Source organism: Chlorocebus sabaeus, chromosome 18 (assembly GCF_047675955.1).
Source record: "Chlorocebus sabaeus isolate Y175 chromosome 18, mChlSab1.0.hap1, whole genome shotgun sequence".
NCBI lineage: Eukaryota > Metazoa > Chordata > Mammalia > Primates > Cercopithecidae > Chlorocebus > Chlorocebus sabaeus.
In genome coordinates this window covers 59,320,777-59,341,758 of record NC_132921.1, presented here as the reverse complement: position 1 = coordinate 59,341,758, position 20,982 = coordinate 59,320,777, and the positions used below count along the sequence as shown (strand labels likewise).

General features: G+C 41.9%; 1 protein-coding gene across 2 annotated transcripts in view; it reads right to left on the bottom strand.

The window, feature by feature from the left end:
• Positions 1 to 20,982, bottom strand: part of NPC1 (NPC intracellular cholesterol transporter 1) — a 54,755-nt gene that overhangs the window by 31,148 nt on the left and 2,625 nt on the right. For both annotated transcript variants that reach the window (XM_037982439.2, XM_037982440.2), the window contains exons 2-4: positions 11,504 to 11,626; positions 10,095 to 10,201; positions 6,867 to 7,042 (exon numbers count right to left, since the gene is read on the bottom strand). In XM_037982439.2, the coding sequence (XP_037838367.2) occupies positions 6,867 to 7,042; positions 10,095 to 10,201; positions 11,504 to 11,626 (406 nt within the window). The remainder of the gene's footprint in view (positions 1 to 6,866; positions 7,043 to 10,094; positions 10,202 to 11,503; positions 11,627 to 20,982) is intronic.

The following is a 20,982-nucleotide window of genomic DNA, read 5'->3' as shown; positions in this document are numbered from 1 at the left end:
GCGGATCATGCGGTCAGGAGATCGAGACCATCCTGGCTAACACAGTGAAACTCCATCTCTACTAAAAATACAAAAAAATTAGCCAGGTGTGGTTGCAGGCACCTGTAGTCCCAGCTACTTGGGAGGCTGGCATGAACCCGGGAGGCAGAGCTTGGAGTGAGCTGAAATCGCGCCACTGCGCTCCAGCCTGGGCGACAGAGCAAGACTCCATCGCAAAAAAAATAAATTAAAAAAAAACCCAAAAACCTAATACTGTTATCTTTTTGGATAATATTTTATTATACATAAAGACAACACATTATATAAGGATAGTATCAGTGTTTTACGCCTAAGAAAATAGCTGGAATGGGTCTGTTGATTCTCATTTACCCGTCCCTGCTTGCTAGAAACTTCCCAGGATCTTCTTTCCCTAATCTTCAAGGAGATGCTTATGCATTCATTTTGTTTTACCCTTGCTCTGGAAAGACAGGTTAACTAGGGTGACAGTCATCTCCCTCAGAATTCTCAATAGATTATTCCATTGCCTTCTGGGCTCTATCATGGCTAGTAAGAAAATCTCCAATTATCATTGTCTTAAGGTGATTTGTGTCTTGTCTCTATTTGCTTTTAAGATATTTGTCTTTGGGCTGGGGGTGGTCATGCACACCTGTAATCCCAGTAATTTGGGAGGCCCTGGTGGGTGGACTGCCTGAGCTCAGGAGGTCCAGACTAGCCTGGGCAATATGGCAAAACCCCGTCTCTACAAAAAATTAAAAAACAAACAAAAAAAATAGCCAGGTGTGGTGGCGCAATATAATTTACAATATAATTACATGTAATTTACAATTTACCCCCTTAAACTATGTAATTTAATGGAGTTTAGCATATTCATAGATATATGCAACCATAACCATAGTCAATTTTAGAACATTTTCATCACCTCAAAAGAAATCCTGTATTCTAGCTATACTCAACTACCTCCCCACCTCCCTAAGCCCTAAGCGACCACTGAACTGTCTCTATTTACTTGACTATTTCAGACATTTCACGTAAATCCAATCATATAATATGTGGTCTTTTATGACCAGCTTCTTTCATTTAGCATAATGATCTCAAGGTTCATGCATACTGTGGCATGTATCAATACTTCATTTCTTTTTATGGCCAAACAACATTTCATTGTATAGACATATGTTTTGTTTATCCATATATCAGCTGATAAATATCTGAGTTGTTTCCACATTTTGGCTATTATCAGTAATGCTGCTAGAAGCATTTGTGTATAAGTTTCTGTGTTGACTTTTGTTTTCATTCATCTTGTGAGTGGAACTGATGTATCATATGGTAATTCTATGTTTGTTTCAGGAACTGCCAAACTGTTTTCCAAAGTGGCTATACCACTTTACATCATCACCAGCAATGCTTTTTCTTTTTGAGATGGGGTCTCACTCTGTCACATAGATTGGAGTGCAGTGGTGTGATCTCAGCTCACTGGCAACCTCCGCCCCTCAGGCTCAAGTGATCCTCCCACCTCAGCCTCTCAAGTAGCTGGGACTATAGATGTGCACCACCATACCCAGCTAAGTTTTTGTACAGATAGGGTTTCACCATGCTGCCCAGGCTGGTCTCAAACTCCTGACCTCAGGTGATCCACCTGCCTCGGCCTTCCAAAGTGCTAGATTATAGGCATGAGCCACTGTGTCCAGCTAATGTTTTTGGTTTTTGGATTTCTTTTTAATAAAGGTTCCTATTTCTCCACAGCCTTGTCAACCCTTCTTGTTATCTGACTTTGATGCTAGCCATCCTGGTGGGTGTGAGGTGGTATCTCATTGTGGTTTTGATTTGTATTTCCCTGATGACTCATAGTGTTGAACATCTCTCATGTGCTTGTTGGCCATTTGTATATCTTCCTTGAAGAAATGTCTGCTCTATTCAGATCTTTTGCCATTTTAAATTGGGTTATTTATCTATTCATCATTGGGTAGTAAGAGTTGTTTTTTGTTTTTTGTTTTTTTTTTTTTTGAGATGAAGTCTGGCTCTGTCACCCAGGCTGGAGTGTAATGGCGTGATCTCAGCTCACTGCAACCTCCACCTCCCAGGCTGATGTAATTCTCCTGCATCAGCCTCCTGAGTAGCTGGGATTACAGGTGCATACCACCATGCCTGGCTAATTTTTCTATTTTAGTAGAGACAGGGTTTCACCATGTTGGCCAGGCTGGTCTCGAACTCCTGACCTCAGGTGATCCGCCCGCCTCGGCCTCCCAAAGTGCTGGGATTACAGGCATGAGCCACCGCACCCGGCCAAGAGTTATTTATGTATTCTAGATACAAGGCCCTTATCAAATACACAATTTGCAAATATTTTCTTGTCCTTTTGTTTTTTTGACTCAGGGTCTCACTCTGTCACCCAGGCTGGAGTGCGAGGTACTTAGTGCAGCCTCCTCGGGCTCGAGCAATCTTCCTGCCTCAGATACCCATGAGGCTGGGACCACAGGCACATGCCACCATGCCTGGCTAATTATTTTTTGTAGACACAGGGTCTCACTTTGTCACCCAGGCTGGTCTTGAACTCGCAGGCTCAAGCAATCCTCCTGCCTCAGCCTCCCAAAATGCTGGGATAATAGGTGTGAGTCACTGTGCCTGGCCTTCTTGTCTTTTCTGGATGGTGTCCTCTGAAATACAAACTTTTTTATTTTAATGAAGTCCAATTAATCTTTTTCTGGTTGTTGCTCTTGTTTTGGTGTCATAGTTAAGAATCAAGTGCCAAATATGAGGCCATGCAAATTAATCCCTATGTTTTACTCTGTTTTATAGTTTTTAGCTCTTACATTTAGGTCTTTGATTTGCTTTGAGTTAATTTCTTTAACATACGGTGTGAGGTAGGGCCCAATTTCATTATTATTTATTTTTTTGAATGTGTGTATCCAGTTATTGCTGCACCATTTGATGAAGAGTATTCTTTTCTCATTGAATGGCCCTGGCACCCTTGTCAAAAATCAGTTGACCATAGATATATTATTTATTCTCAGTTATATTCCATTGATCTATATGTCTATCTTTATTCCAGTACCACAATGTCTTGATTTCCATTGCTTAGTTTTGAAATTGAGAAGCGTGAATCTTCCTATTTTTTTTTCAAGGTTGTTTTACTATTCTAAGTCCCTCAAACTACTATGTGAATTTCAGAATCAGCTTGTCAATTTCTACAAAGAAGTCAGTTGGGATTACAACAGAGATTGCCCTGAATCTCAAAACAACTTGGAGAATACTGATATCTAAACAATATTAAGTCTTTTGATTGATAAACATGGAATGTCTTTTCATTTATTTAGATCCTCTTTAATTTCTCTGAATAATGTTCTTTAGTTTTGTTTTTTTTTTTATTTTTGAGATGCAGTCTCACTCTGTCAGCCAGGCTGGAGTGCAGTGGCATGATTTCGGCTCCTGCAATCACCGCCTCCCAGGTTCAAGTGATTCTCATGCCTCAGCCTCCCAAGTAGCTGGGATTACAAGCGAGCATCACCATGCCCAGTTCATTTTTGTATTTTTAGTAGAGATGGGGCTTCACCATGTTGGCCAGGATGGTCTCAATCTCTTGACCTTGTGATCTGCCTGCCTCAGCCTTCCAAAGTGCTGGGATTACAGGTGTGAGCCACCGCATCCGGCTGTTCTTTAGTTTTAAAGTGTTTTGCCTTCTGTTACAGTTACTACTAAGTATTTCCCATACTACAGTAAATGGAATTGTTTTATTTTCACTTTGAGATTGTCCACTGTAAGTGTACAGAAATACTGTACACTTGTACTGATTTTTGTATACTGAATTTTCTCAAAGTCTCAGGGTTCATCCCTTATCCATTCCGGAAAATCCTCATTATCCCTTTGATTGTCTCTCCCCAGCTCTCTGGAGCTTCTCATGTTATCCTATATGTCATTTCTTTAATGATTTATAGATCTTTCTATCTCTATGCTGTTTTCTGGGTAATTCCCTCATATCTTCCAGCTCCCCATTTGGTTTTCAGGTTTTATTTTATATTTCAAGCATACAAAAAAAACATGGAGAATAATACAGTTCTCATTTCCTCATTACCCAGTTAATTATCAGTCTTATCATTTTACAACATTTGCCTCAACATTAAAAAAATAATGGACTTGGCCAGGTGCAGTGACTCACACCTGTAATTCCAGCATTTTGGGAGGCTGAGTGGGAGGATCACTTGAGGCCAAGAGTTTGAGGCCAGCCTGGGCAAAAAAGCAAGACCCTATCTCTACAAAAAAAATATTTTTTAATTAGCCAGGTGTGGTAGCATATGCCTGTGGTGCCAACTACTCAGGAGGACTGCTTGAACTTAGGAGGTTGAGGCTGCAGTGAGCCACAACTGCGTCACTGTATTCCAGCCTAGGTGACAGCATGAGACCTTGACTCTGTTTTATAATAATGCACTATTCAGAACAACTGGCTATGGCATAATTTAAAAAATAAATACAAATAATAATGCACTATAGGCCAGGTGTGGTGGCTCACACCTACAGTCCCAACACTGGGAGGCTGAGGTACGAGGATCACTTAAGGCCAGGAGTTCAAGATCAGCCTTAGCAACACAGTGAGGCCCGTCTCTTCAAAAAAATAAAGAAATACTTAAACACACACATACACTCTATAGATTCAGTTGAAGCTCCCCAATTGCCCCTCCCTGACAGTAGTCCCTTCCCTAAGGTAAACACAATCCTGAATTTGATGTTCATCCTTTCCACGCATGTTGTGTACTTGTACGTTTTAAGTAGGTAGTATTTTTGTTTTAAAATGTCATATAAACATGTAACCACCATTATAGTATCATACAGAGTATTTTCACCACCTAAAAATCTTCTGTGCTCTACTTATGCCTTCCTCTTTTCTAACCCATGGCAATCACTGACTTTTTACTGTCTCCACGGTTTTGCCTTTTCTAGAACGTCATATAGTAAGTAGCCTTTTCAGATTGGCTTTCCTTAGTAATAGGATTTAAGGTTTGTCCATGTACTTTCATAGCTTGATAGCACTGAATTTTCATGGCTTTTTAGCACTGAATAATATTCCATTGTGTGGATGTGGCAGTTTATTTACCCATTCACCTACTGAGGGAAATCTTGGTGGCTTCCAAGTTTTGGCACTTACGGACAAAGCTGCTATAAATATCCATGTGCAGGTTTTGGGGTAGACATATATTTTTAACTCATTTGGGTAAATACCAAGGAGTATGATTAGTTTTGTAAGAAACTGCTAAACTATCTTCCAAGGTGGCTGTACCATTTTGTACTCCCACCATCAATGAATGAGAGTTCATTGCCAGCATTTGGTGTTGCCAAGTGTTTTGAATTTTGGCCATTCTAATAGATGTGTAGTGGTATCTGGTTGTTTTAATTTGTAATTCTCTAATGACATAATGTTGAGCATCTCTTCTCATGTACTTATTTACCACCTGTATGCCTTCTTTGGTGAGGTATCTGTTCAGGTTGTTTTGTCCATCTTTCAGTTGGGCTGCTTGCTTTCTTCTTGTTGAGTTTTAGAAGTTATTTGTATATTTTGAATAATAGTCCTTACTAACATATGTCTTTTGCAAACACTTTCTTCCAGTCTGTGTCATGTCTTCTCATTCTCTTGAGGTCTTCAATTTTTCACAATCACAATAATGTTACAGTGGGTGTTCTTATATGGGTCTCCAGGTTTATATGCATTTAGAGTTTCTCTAAGGCAGGCATCTACAAGTGCAATTTCTGGGAGGAGGGTTATCTTCAACTTTACTACATATCACAGTTGTTTTTCAAATGGTTTTCAAACAATTATACCAAATTATGGTTATAAGTGGTGGAGTATATTAGTATTCTTATTGCTTCACATTTTTATCCATAGTTGAAATTGACCAACTTTTTAATTTGTGCCAAGCTGATGAGGTGTGAAATTGTAGTTTACTGTTTAAATTTGCATTTTGCTGACTGCTCCAGATAACAGTTGTTTATATTCATAAATATTTTCCTTATGGTTTCTGCTTTTCCTCTTCTGTCTAGAAATCTTTCCTTTATCTTAAGGTCATAAAGATATTCTATATTTACTTCTAAAACTTTCCAATTGGGATTTTTAATCTGTATAATTGATTTATTATCTGTAAAAATTAAAATTAGATAAATATAATCTATTTTCTCATCCCATTTATCAACAAGTCCACCTTTTCTCTCAATGATTTGTAATGACACACGTGTTACATATCCATTTTCCATACATGCAGGCTTCTGTTTCCGGACAAAATGACCTCTCTCCATTCAGTCAGGTTGCCTTGTATGTCACATCTTTTGGATGCCTAAGTGCCTTATTTTTTGCTGCTTTTGTGAATGAGACCTTTTTTCTAAGGAATTTTTTGTTACCTTTTTAACTGTCATTATAATTAAATGTTGTATGCTGGTCAATGCTGGGGGATCATTTCTGCTATCTGTTAGACCTGCTGACTTTCCTTTATGGTGATCTGATTCTTCCGAGTCATGACCTCTTCTCTGCCAACCATTAATAGTTCTATCTTCTCAGTCTTGCAGTAATTTATGACATTACACAACTCACGTCTGTTAGAATCAAAGATCCAATGGTTACTGAAGCGTATGGATGCAAACTTGCACATACTAAAATTTTCCATGTGGGAAGTTAAAGTTAGGGGGAGTTAAAGCAAGCGTTTTAAGGAGATTGTTATATTCGTTGTAGTTCAAGTCCTAGGATTCAAGCAAAGCAACAACTTTATTTCCTGGCCAATGGAACTGAAAATTGTGATTTTCCACAGAGTTGACAGGACAACTAAAAGGAACAATTTGCTCTGCTGTCCTGATGCCAGCTGTAAAAGAGGAATAATTAAAAGTTTACTTACCATTGGCAAAACTCTGTCCGACAAAGTACTGTAACTCTTTCACATTTGTTTTCGTCTGGTTTGTAACAGGATCAACATAATCTTCAGTTGCTGTAACATTCAAAAACTGACTCTGTCGAGGGCTACATGTCAGCTCACAGAATAGGTTCAATAGGTTATAAAAACAGGAGGGACATCTAAAGGAAAAGTAAATTATATTCTGCATGATCTCACACGTAATAGGGCCAGCGAGAACGATTTTAAATAGACAAAGAATATTTTAAACTTACTCTAAGTTTAAAATAGAGAGAACATATTAAAAATCAGCAATATTAAACTTAAAACCTCATGCTAAAATAAGGGCACACCTTTAAAAAATGCCCTAATTACTTTCTGCATTTATTGTGTCCAATTATAATTTCAAAAAGAGAGAGATGCTTCTCTGAATTCTGCACTTTGTAATTTAGAGACATACATTCTCTGACTTAGAGTAAAGGGACTTTGGAGCATCAGGAATTATTATTATTATTATTATTATTATTGTTTTTGGAGAAAGGGTCTTGCTTTGTCGCCCAGGCTGAGTGTAGCGGCGTGATCACAGCTCACTGTAACCTTGAGCTCCCAGGCTCAAGCAATCCTCCCACCTCAGCCTCCCAAGTAGCTAGGACTACAGGTGTACACCACCACACCTGGCTAATTTTTAAAATTTTTTGGTAGAGATGTGGGCCTCACTGTGTTGCCCAGGATGGTCTCAAACTCCTAAACTCAAGCAACCCTCCTGCCTTGGCCTCCCAAAGTGCTGGGATTATCGACATGAGCCACCGCACCAGCTGACAGTTTTGATTAAGAAGAAAATAAAATAAAATAAAATAATGAGAGTTGTCATGAGAATCTTCATCTTACAACCTATTGAAGGTTTTCTTTCAAGCTCCAGAAAATCACTAGGCCCTCCAGAAACTCAAGAAGAAATCCCCATGGTTTGTAAAGACAGAGAACAGCATGTTCTCTGGTTGCACGCGCTTCAGGAGCACACAACTGCACAAGAACCGTAAGCTGCCTGAGCTCTCTTTTCCCTTTGGTCCACTGTTACTTGCAAAAGCTGTTGTTTCATTAGACTTGCATTCTTGCAATCAAGATTACTTTATACTCTGATCCAGTCCCAGTGACTATGTAAGACAAAGAATGAAAAAAGTGTATCCTGGCCTTCAAGAGCCTCTGTTTTAGTGAAGGAGATAGGGAAGCACAGACTCTCTCTCTTTCAGGAGCCCCACTGCTTTACTGCAACAAAGCCAGAAACTACAATTACATTATTCTAATAGGAATCACTCTTGGGGTACACAGTTTTCAAACTTTTTCCATGTTACTACATTTAACACCCACAATCACTAATTTTGACAGCCGTATATTCTTCCAAATATCAGGTTGTTTCTCCTATTTGTTATTATAAATCAAGCTTTGGTGCCTCTCATAATATGGAGAAAGGGTTGGCTATCTTTTTATGTTTATGTCCCTATGTTCATAATGTCTCACCTAGGGTGGATCCTAAATAAATGTGTTTTGACTGAGTGTACAAGGCTCCAATTTGGTTCCATCAACGTCCACAAGCCTTTCATAGGATATGCTGGCCCAACTATAGTCTCAACTTTTGTTGTTCTGAAAAAACAATTTAGTGGTGGTTTTCCATTCTCTATGGTCAACTTTTGGTAAGAAGCAGAATTTCTTCATTGGAAGCCAACTTGTGCCCTATCACCACCTGCAGTGATATTTGCACAGAGAAGCATTTTCCCTTTTCAATATTTGCTTCCCAAACATCTTTACCAGTGTGCTGAAGTCTGAAAACTTTAGAAAGATACCACAATCTGCTGTTCTAAAGACCACCAGCAGCTTGCTCTTTTGCATATTTGAGAATTGCTGGCTAGGCCTAGAGAAGAACATCTATTACTAAGCCCTTTTTCACTGCTCAGGGCCATAGCCAACAGATCAAATAGAAAACTAAGTTTGACAAAACCAGCCAGCTACACCAGAACAAGCTTGTTAACAGTTCCCCAAGGCCAGCTCTACTGAAGCCCTGACTCTATCACACCCCTTCACCAGAAGGAGAGACAAGAATGATGTGCAAAGCAAGGCATCTGGGGAGAGGAAGGACTGCATGATGGGAGTCTCAGGCCAGGCACCTGAGCAGGACCCCTAGGAACCTCCCTCCCCACAGTGCACAGCTCAAGTTTGAAAGGAGCCTAGCCGCAGTGCAGACACCCTGCAGAGTGAAACATCACAGAGGAAACCAAGCATCAACTCTGAATGCAACTGGGAAGTGAACCAAGTCTGATAATTATCGTTTTTCTCTTTATTTCTGACAAATTGTAAGAGTGCTTTCTTAAAATAAAACAAAAACTGACTTTAAAAAAAAAAAAAAAACTGGCTGGGCACTGTGGTTCACACCTATAATCCAGCACTCTGGGAGGCTAAGGTGGGAGGATCATTTGAGACCAGGCCTGGCCAACATAGTGAGACACTCATCTCTAGAAAAAGAATAAAAATTAGGCTAGGTGCAGTGGCTCATGCCTGTAATCCCAGCACTCTGGGAGGCCGAGGTGGGTGGATGACTTGAGGTCAGGAGTTTGAGACCAGCCTGGGCAACATGGTGAAACCCCGCCTCTACTAAAAATATAAAACTTAGCTGGGTGTGGTGGCATGTGCCCGTAGTCCCAGCTACTCGGGAGGCTGAGGCAGGAGAATCACTTGAACCTGGGAGGAGGAGGTTGCAGCAAGCTGAGATCATGCCACTGTACTCCAGCCTCGGTGACAGAGCAAGAGTCTGTCTCAAAAAAAAAAAATTAATAAAGAAAAATATAAATAAAATTAGCTGGACAGGGTTGTGCATGCCTATAGTCCTAGCTACAGAGGAGGCTAAGGCAGAACAATCACTGGAGCCTCGGAGGTTTAAGCTGCAGTGAGCTGTGATCACACCACAAACCACTGCACTCTAGCCTGGGCAGCACAGTGAGACTCTGTCTCTATTATACACACACGCATGCATACACATTATACATATATGTATTTTTAATATATATACATTTAAATATATATCCACCTATTTTAAACGTATACATATAAATGTATAATATATTCATATAACAGACATATAATATATAAATACAAATATGTAAACAAAGAATACATGGAAAGTTGAGTATCACCAGTTCACAAGTATCTATAGCCCAGTTGTTCTGTTTCCCCAGCAGAACCTACCTGGACAGAAACTGTAGAGGCAGCTGCAAATTGTCTTTTAGTGTCTGGAGCTGCTGAACATCACAACAGAGACTGACATTGCCAAAGAAGAATCCTGGACAGAGTTCCTTTCAGGTGAAAGAGCACAGACACAGGAGTAGGCAGTAGTTAAAATAAGGTCACCATTCCTCAGTGAATTAAGACACATTCATTCATGTAACCCTTTTGAAGTACAAAACGGTAAGACACATCCTGTATTTGCAAAGTTCTTATAGAAATATTTTAAAAGGCTACACATTTACTACTTATTCACAAGTAGAGGTAGTAGAGATGTTTCTAATTTTCTTTTTATTTGGAAGCATTCTCTCCTCTCCTGACAATCATTTTATGTCTTCTTAGGGTTTTTGGTTTGTTTGATTCAATTCAACCAGAGTGTTACTTACTATTTCTATTAGTCGTTTCAGGGAGAGTTGAAACCTTTAATAACTATGATGAAAGCAGCAAGTGAGGACAGGTGCTGTGGCTCATGCCTGTAATCCCAGTACTTAGGAAGGCTGAGGAGGAAGGATTGCTTGAGCCTAGGAGTTCGAGACCAGCCTAGGCAACATGGTAAAATCCCATCACCACAAAAAAATTTTAAAACATTAGCCGGGGGTTGTGGCACGTGCCTGTAGTCCCAGCTACTGGGGACCCCGAGGTGAGGGATTGCTTGAGCTCAGGAGGTCAAGGCTATGGTGAGCCGTGACTGCACCAATGTACTCTGGCCTCCAGCCAGGACAAAAGAGCAAGGCTCCTTCTGTCTCAAAAACAGAAAAGAAATGAACAAGTGAGCCTAGGAGCTCTGTTATCATGTCAACTTGACTTTTGATTACTTTAAGCCTCTAAAACCAGGCTTTTCACATGATTTTTCCAGTTCTAATATCCCTGTGTATCACAGCATGGTAAAAAAAAAAAAAAAAAAAAAGAACAGAAATCAGAATCCTGGTAGCAGCCAAAATTCACAGGCTCTCAGTGGAACACAGAGAAGACACTAAGATGAACAGGGAACAAGGATGTCAAAGCCACTTAGCAACAGAGTCCATTCGAGTCCTGAAATCTAGGAATCAAAAATAGCTAACTTCTAATATTTTGTGAAGATGTTTCAAGGGCAACGTATGAAGTACCAAGGACAGTCTCTAAATAGTAACCTGCTATTGGGAAACTTTGTAAGAGGTATAAAGTCATCCCCTGAAAAATAAAGCCTTTGGAGTTACGGTGCTCTTTCTCTGCCACTGTATGCTACAGGTTAGAGTTTTAGAGTTTGGGGTAAGACTTAAGCCTATTAGTCTCGCCTCTACCTCCATCCTGCAATAACATTTAAGGAATAATTAATTACAGAGAATCTTGTGATCAGCATTTTGTGCTTCCAATACCTAAGATAATGAACTTACCTGCACTAAGTCATATCCATCCTTTGGCAATGGTTTTGGTGGGCCAAAATATTCGCAATTGTACCTCTTGTCCCCATATGCAATTCCACACTCTCCATACCAAACACAGGACTGTGAAAACACCTACAGAAAGTCAACACAAATTTCAGAGTTACCAGGGTCTCAATGGTAAATTTCAACAAAAAGTGCCCACTCGAGTACGATCACAGAAACTTCCAATGCTACCTGCAAAATGAAGTAACAGCAACAGGCACCTTAACATTTTGAAAAATATTAGTTAAAGTAGACCAAATGCCTATTTGTCAAGTCAGTGAAGTAGGTAATGGCAATTGCTTATTTACATAATTTCTATTTCCTGTTTATTTGTTGATAAGAGGAAGCTATAGTTCCATGTGAGAAACATTCAGAATCACAGTAAAGAGAAAAGCAAGATAGTGACTTCGCAATTACTAAACCACCATTTTTGCACATCTGCACCAGGAACTATATAAGCTCGAAGTAATGAAAGAATATTTCCATATTTATTTAGGTTAATTAATATCAATACATCACGAGTAACATGAAGAACAAAACAACAAAACCACAAACATCAACACCCCAATGTAAAGAACAACAATGAACTTCCTGTCCTTGAGATTGAAGTAGAAAGTAAAGAATGTGCTAACTTTAAGGAAAAACACCAAAGCAATCTCGAAAGAAGTTTTAAAACCTCTTATGTAAAGGTTTCTCAAAAGCCACTCACATTTCCCATGTGAGAGTCACAAGGTTGTCAGAAAATTCAGCAGAGGGGAGGGGTCAGTGTGAATCATCAGGTCAGTGCCTTGCTCTGAAGGCTGTTGCCCAAAACACACCCGATCCTCTGCCTCATGATGGACTCAGAAAGCCACAGAGGGCCCAGCTCGCCAGGGCCCCGGGCTTGCAATCGTCTGTTCTACAGGGAAACAGAAGATATCAAGAAGCAGCTATGGCTCCCAAGAACCCTGATGGAAAAGCCATAAAAAAAAAAAAAATCTGAACAGAAGTCACAATATGAAATTCTCTTCAGTGACAGTGGCACACGACCTGCACACAGGCAAGAAGCTAAGTCAGTCTGTGTTGGTCCCTCAGTATCAAAATACAAATCCCACAACAGTCCCTGAAGCCCTAAAACACGAGAGAAAAAGTCAGCAGGAGATTGGGATTTGTATGGGTGGAGAAATCCAAGGCATCAATATCACTTTTCTTTGAATTCATTTTTCAGATGTTCTAAAATAAAAATTACGACTTAACTCCTCTTGACTCTTTGAAAGTCATGTTTAGGCCACAAAGGAGGGAAATTATACAAATGAGGAAGTGACAAGCCTTCAACAAAGCCACATACGAACCCTGTGCCAAGATTCCACCACTATTTTTATATAAAGAGAATCCCAATTGTTATTCCCATAAACCTGGCGATTCTAAGGAAAAAAGAAACAGTACTGCAACTCTGGGTTTCCAACTAACAGAAAAAAGTCCTAATGAGTAAAAGTTATTACCTATCTAACTGAAGTTTGAAAAGGCAAAAGCTGACTGCAGAGGCACCGGAAACTGCTGAGGTTTATATGAAAGTTTAAATACAAAGAACTCCTCCCTAGACCTCGCAGAACTCTCCAGGGATTGGCCTCAGGGGCACTCTGGCTGGTTACCCACAGGAGCAGGGGTGACAGACACAGACCTGGGGTCAACACACTGCAGCTCTGGCCTGACAAAAAGGACGGGTGTCTGGAGTCTAAGATCCCCTTACTCAGCACTTGGTACTATAGATGTGAATAAAGATGACCCATTGCTGTTTAGGTTCCTTTTCACAAAGATCAATCTTTATTTATTTCAAAGCAAGTGCTATTTCCACCCCCTTTGTAGAAGAGGGGTGGGTGAGAAGGCGGCACGGAGTGGGATCAGGAGTCCTGGGTTCTGATCCCAAGAGCTCATGAGGCTCTCAGTGTGCTTGTTGAGCTGGATCGCACCTGGGATCACACCTGGAGTAGGCTACCTAATCATGTAGGAGTCTTCCTACCTGGGAAATGAAGCTCATAAACTCTGCCTACCTCACAGGTTCCTGTGAAGACCAAATAAGGGCCTATCTGTACATACACAGTAAGTACTCAGTCAACTACAGAGCACCGTGCAATCAAATATATGGAATTATTATTAATGTCTTCTACCTGCTTGGGACCTAGACAAAGAAGTTCCAAAGACCTAAAAAAAAAAAAAAAAAAAATACATGAGCCAAGGAAATTTGGGCTTGAATCAACACTCAGGTTTGCTTCTCAAAAAGTTGTCTTCTAGAGACACAGCAGACAAGACCAAAAAAAAAAAAAAAAAAAAAAAGGCATCCTGGCCGGGAGTGGTGGCTCACACCTATAAACCCAGCACTTTGGAAGGCCAAGGAAGGTGGGTCGCTTGAGCCCAGGAGTTTGAGACCAGCCTGGGCAACATGGTGAAACCCTGTCTCTCAAAAACAACAACAACAGGCTGAGCGCAGTGGCTCACACCTGTAATCCCAGGACTTTGGGAGGCTGAGGCGGGCGGATCACCTGAGGTCAGGAGTTCGAGACCAGCCTGACCAACATGGAAAAACCCTGTCTCTACTAAAAATACAAAATTAGCCAGGTGTGGGGGGTGCATGCCTGTAATCCCAGCTACTTGGGAGGCTGAGGCAGGAGAACTGCTTGAACCTGAGAAGCAGAGGTTGTGGTGAGCCAAGATGGTGCCATTGTACTCCAGCCTGGGCAACAAGAGCGACTGTCTCAAAAAACAAAAACAAAACAAACAAAAATAACAGCCAAAAATTAGTGGAGCCTAGTGGCACATGCCCATAGTCCCAGCTACTCAAGAGGCTGAGGTGGGAAGATCACCTGAACCAGGAGGTTGAGGCTGCAGTGAGCCGAAGAGATAGCACCACTGCACTCCAGCCTGGACAACAAAGTGAAACCCTGTCTCAAAAAAAAAAAAAAGTCATCCTACCTAAAGAAGCAACCTAAGCCAGCAGGACCCAGAGACTTACAAAGCACTGGCAGTGTCCTAGGCTTAGGCACTGTTTTAAACACTCTTCATATGTTAACCCAATTAATCCTACAACAGTGTGATGAGGGAGGCGTTATTATACCCCTTTTACAGATGCAGAAACGAAGGCACTGAGGCTAAATACCTTGTCCCAGGTCACAGTGCAAAGCCAGGATTCAAAACAGAGCAGTTGACTCCAGAAAACAGGTTCTCAATAAAAGAGAATCAGTTGCATCATGAAAGTCCTCTCTGCAGCATCACACCCTCCCATAACCCCACTGTGTGCAAGAGCATGAGCACCTGTGCACCCACTCAACAGCTGCATGATGGGAGAAGCTCGGCCGTCACTCCCTTCTCACCAACAGCTGAAAGTGGAGAGCCAGCTTCCTGGCCCCCAGGCCTGCCTCTGCAGCTGCTCCACCTCAGGGGCCTCCACATCTCCATCTCTTTCTCTTCTGTGTTTGTAACCTCATCTCTCTCTCGGTCCCTTCACCTGCACCTCCCTATAAACACTGCTCTAATTATATCCACAAACCCCTCTCTCAGCTTCAGTGATCTCCAGCTTCTCTCCAGCAGCACTTTCCACCAGCTGCCCGACAGCCTCAGTGCTTAAGAGGAAACCAATCTTTCCTCTATTTGTATTTCCTCTTCAATTCCTCTTCAACAGAGTTTCAAATGAAAACCTCAGGCACCTTTCGAACCCACCTCCCATGCTGAACCTACCGCTCACTCCCAGGGAGGCTCCCCCGCAGCCTTCTGCTCTCACCTGGACCCGGCAGTGTCTCCCGTGCACAGATGGCTACCGCTTGCCTCTTCCGGAACAACGCTCAAAGTCTTCTGGTGCTCAGAAACCCACAACCCACCCTTCCCACTGCCTGTGCGACAAGCTCCAGACACCTCACTCCGGCTCTGCCCACTCTCCTTTCTACAGTATTCCAAACCTATCACTCTAATCGCCAACCCTTCCTTCCCTCTCTCCCACATGAAGCAGGACCTGCCTGCCTCTGCCTTGGTCATGCCCTAGGATCAAGCAAAATTTACAAGAATTGCAAAGTTGTGATGTTGGGAAAAGTTGCAAGAGTTATTTTCTTGCTTTTGTCTCAACTCCCTTGTAAGACGGTAAAATCCTAGAGGGCAGAGCCTAGGTGTGTAATCCTTCCTTTGAAATTCCCTACTGTATCACATCTGGTGTTCATGGATGCAGAACACGTCAAAACTCACCATGAGCTGAGGGAGTACAACTGGATTATCTAAATTCAGAAATGAGAAGTGCTGATTGTTTTGGCTTCTACCCAGAATTTTGTAGTTACACAGCTACAGAGTTTCTATTTTTAAAGGTTAGATCATATGGATATTTCACAACATGCTCTAGAGTTTAATTATTATGAAAATGACTGCATATGGAAGCTTCTTTCAGTAATGATAGGAATAGTTTAGGAAAGGTTAAAAAATGCCCCTTCTAGGCCAGGCGCGGTGGCTCACGCCAGTAATCCCAGCACTCTGGGAGGCCGAGGCAGGCAGATCACAAGGTCAAGAGATCGAGACCATCCTGCCTAACACAGTGAAACCCCATCTCTACTAAAAATACAAAAAATAAGCCGGGCGTGGTGGCGTGCACCTGTAGTCCCAGCTACTCAGGAGGCTGAGGCGGGAGAATGGTATGAACCCGGGAGGCAGAGCTTGCAGTGAGCCGATATCCTGCCACTGCACTCCAGCCTGGGCAACAGAGAGAGACTCCAAGTCAAAAAAAAAAAAAAAAAAAAATGCCCTTGTGTTATATGTCAGCAACTTTGGCAACTGCTAAATTGGACCCCATTCAGGAGCTCCACGAGCACACATTATCATACGGAAAAGCTCTGAACTCAGTGAGAATTCTGTTCCACTGCCTTTAGGAAATCCTAAAGCATTAACTAACATATTCAAATACTTACATCTATGAACATCTATTGTTCTCTAGGCATGGTGGTAAAATAAATAAATGAAACAAAAATACTTACTGAACATCAACTGCATGCCTCACTTTCTCAGATACTCTATGCAGTAGCGTGGCAGAATTTTACAGGTAAGTGAACTCAGGCTCAAAGATACTCTGCGGCCACATGGCTCATAAGTAACACGAGTTTGAACACCAAGTTAAGCATTCTCCACCCATCCCCCTTGTCCTCCTGCCTCCCCCATACCCAGCTTCTGTACCATTTAAATTCTAGTCCAGTTTGTGCAGTGATGTATCCTCAGAATTGGAGAAGGCACTGGAGATGAACTGTCCCGTCCACGATGATCCTATACAAGTGTTCCTTCCATATAAACTTGATCACTTGTAGACATAATGCCTACCATTTCCCATCTTTTAAAGTATCTCTCTAGGCAGTTGTCAAGCAATGACTCACTTAGTACCACAGACAGTCCTCAACCCCAGGGTAGGACCTGCCCATCCACCAGAGCTGAGAGTGCAGGGCTTGGCACCAACACTTGTGCCCCTGTCCTGGATGGGTAAAGCTAATGGCAAAACATGGAGCGATACCCAGCTCCAGCTCCAGCGAGGGGATAGAGGAGAGGGGCTTGCTGGTTAACTTCCCTACCTCATTGCTTCTCCAGAGAGCAGAGGCTGGCCTGGCCAGACAGGACAACACAGGCTGGAGTGGAGGGAGTGGCATGGAGAATCCTGTCCAGAGATTAAGCTGCCTGCTATTTCTTTGGAGTCAGGGAGGCAGACCAAACAAATATGGCAGGACATTTAGGGTGGAGGCTGCCGGGCTGGTCTGACTTCTATTGATGGAAATCTCTGGAAGTGTTTTATAGCCAGCCTGGCATGAACAAATCTACATAACAAAGGATAATTTGTGTGTGCACCAGGCCTGCCTGCATGTGGGTGTTTAAGTCATATACTTTGAGTGTTAAGTGTGCTCAGCTAGTCCAACTCTTCGTTTTACAGATAACCCCTTTGGCTTCTGGTTTTTTATGTGACTCACCCAAGGTCATACTACTAGTTAGTCTTAGACATTTAGGAGCCACAAAAGTAAAACAAAACTATGAAAGTGGGCGCCGGTACACACTGTCTGCAGTTTTTTCCCTATGGAACGTTCACAGTGTGGTGACTGAGTCACGGGTCAGGCCGGCAAGCTAAACCCATTCCTGATCTTTTACAGACTACTGGAAGAGCCACGCTGGGCATGGAACCAGGCCTTGAATGAGACTGCTCTACTAGCCAAGTGGAATATCTGCTGAACACCCATTCAATTAAGCTTGCTAAACACCAATAATCTAGCCTTGAATTTCAAAAAACTAGGGCACAGAAGTCAGAAGATGGCAGTTCAAACACCCAATCTGCCATCTACTAGCTATGTGACCTTGGGACAAATTTGACCCTTGATGTCTGCATCTATAAAATAGGAAAAACAGCATTACACCCACCTTAAAGGGGCTCCGTGAGGATAAAACCAGATCGGATGTGGCAGCAATGGAGTACTATGCAAAATGTGGGTTGCTTTTGTCTCTAGTCTTATGTAATCTAGTATACAGCACCCTGCAAATTTTTTTTAAGAGCTTTACTGATGTAATTTACATGCCATAAAATCCATCCTTTTCAAGTGAACAGTTCAATAGTTTTGGGCAACAATTAGGCAACTCTCCTGGCTATTTTCTCTAGTTTTCGTCTTGTCCACCTGATACATTAATTTATCTTCCAAATCTCAGCTCAAACATGGACCCTCCATAACACTTTATCTTCATTCTTACCTGAGCCCTTCTTACTGTATCACCATTTTTTTTATGTATCCAGCCTTCCCCCCATCAACTATGAAGAAGACAGGGATAGTAATTATGAACATTTACACAGCACTTTACAGTGTATAGATGGCCTTTTCTTCTTTACTATTTACTTATTGTTTTGGACTAGTCAAGTGCAGTAGTGAGAACGGGCAAAGGGTAGAACAAGGAGTTCAATCTGTAACTGACTTTGATCAACTGATAACGCACTACCTTAGGACCAGCCTAGACTGATTTTTTTAATGGGTCTTTTGATCTTATCCTTTGTTGTGTCCAGGGCAGCCAATTCATGTTTATGAAATTATTTTGAGTTCCTCTTGTGACCTAAGCAAGGGACAGTAATAAAAAGTTACAGTTTTAAAGCTACTCTCAAATCATCCAACAGAACATCTGCACCAGAGAGAGTTGGTTTTTAAACAGTTTTGTTGCCAAAGCAAATGTTCCAAAAATTTGAAAGTGAGAAGCATGGTCCAGATGAAGAAAAACCTGGCTGGCTGCGGCTGATCATTGCCATCACCTAGAAACCAACTGCAAACCCAATTTTGATTGCCGCTAGTTTCTAAGTCTCTCCCCAAAAATCCATTTCAAGGCCCAAATATCTTATGACTAAGGAGTCCCAGTGGGCCAGGCGTGGTGACTCACACCTGTAATCCCAGCACTTTGGGAAGCTGAGGCAGATGGTATCACTTGAGCTCAGGAGTTCAAGACCAGCCTGGGCAACCTGACAAAACTCCTTCTCTACTAAAAATACAAAAACATTAGCTGGGCATGATGGTGCACACCTATAGTTTCAGCTACTCGGGAGGCTGATGTGGGAGAATCACTTGAGCCCAGGAGGTCAAGGCTGCAGTGAGCTGAGATTATGCCACTGCGCTCCAGCCTGGGCTACCAGAGTAAGACCTGGTCTCGAAAATTAAAAAAAAAAGATTCCCGGGCCAGCATGGTGGTTCATGCTTGTAATCCCAGTACTTTGGGAGGCCAAGGTAGGAGGATCTCCAGCCCAGGAATTCAAGACCACCTTGGGCAACACAGCAAGACCCTGTGTCTACAAAAAATTTTAAAAGTAGGTGGCCATGGTGGCGTGCACCTGCAGTCCCAGCTACTTGGGAGGCTGAGGTAGAAGGATAGCTCGAGCCCAGGGTCGACGCTGCAGTGAGCCACAATCACATCACTGCACTTCAGCGTGGGGGACAGTACGAGACCCCATTTCAAAAAAAAAAAAAAAAGAGTCCCAACACAACTGTTCTGGCCACATTTGTAGATGATACTGGAGAGCAACAGTTATTGTTCTTAAGGAGCCTGCAGTTCGGTAGTTCAATTAGAAAATATTTGTCTTTCACAAGCATAGCTGGCATAGTTAATCCAACTTTACAGAGGAGGAAACTGAGGCTCCAGAGGATAACTGGCTTACCCAAGATCACTCTCGGGAACAGACAAGAGTCAAGACCCACACCAAGGTCAAGCAGCCAATGCTGCTGCAGCAGTTTAAACAAAGAACTTCAGAGGGAAGGGATTCTAGTTAGGGGAACAGGACAAGAATGTCGTAGATAATGTAGCATGTGAAATGGGGCCCTGGAAGACAGTAGGATTTTGCTAGCAAGCAGTTCAATTTGACTGGAGAGCTGATGCCCTTCACAGAGCTGGAGGTCAAAGGGCAGAAAGAGGCACCCGAGATCAGAGACGACTGATCCAGGCTTCCGCTGTAGGTAATCTGCCATGCTTAGAATACTGCATCCCTTTTAGGAGTGGAGAGTGAGGGTTACCCAGCAAAGAGAGAGCACACTGTCTTCATGACCAGAGTGATTCTTTGTTCTGGGTAATAAAAGAAACACTGAAGGAATACAAAGGCCTATTCAGCAAGTCCTTTTCCCTCTGCCCACTGGCTCAAATTAAAAAAAAAAAAAAAAAAATCTCATTTTCCCCTTGATTACTTATGTTAGTAAAATTTCTGATCACAGCATCAGTCAAGGAGTGGGAAAGATGGGGAAAGATTTCTCATTGTCATTCCAATTTCAGATGGTTGTTCTCAATCACTCCCAGGTCAAAAGATTAACCATTCCCAGTCTTCTCAGGAAAAGCCATTTTAATGCTTAATTTCTACCCAGGCTTCTCTATGTTCCAAGTCCCTCAAGATAAAGCTTATCAAAATTACAGCCAGGAGAAATAAAGGCTATGTCTCAAAACTGCATACGTTTTTTTGAATGACTACAGGATTTAAAAACAAGGCAGTTTAGTAATGTTATTTCATCATCTGTACATATTGAACATTTAAAAAAAGCAAAAATCCCCCCAATATGTATTTCAGACCTTTACACAGGACAACTAGTCTATAATTCCATGATAGAACTCTACTAGCGCTCAGACTGAAGCTAGATGAGCCGCTATCATTGGTATGTACGAATTCTAAAAGCAGACACTCTCTCCCAATCTGTTTGGCTTCAAGGCTCCACCCCAATCTGTTCAGGTGTGCTGAAAGCTTTCAGACATGAGGAATTTCTAAAACCATAATAGGATTATTTCCAGTTAAGGTTTACAGACCTTGAAAAGGCTGCCAGGCATTTTTGCAAGAGACTTACAACAAACCTCTGACCTATCCCAAATGTCACAGAAGAAGCACTCATTGGCCATCAGTCTTGGATACTTGAGATTTAAAACATATTTGAGAGAGAAAGCTACTTAACAATGTGAAGCCT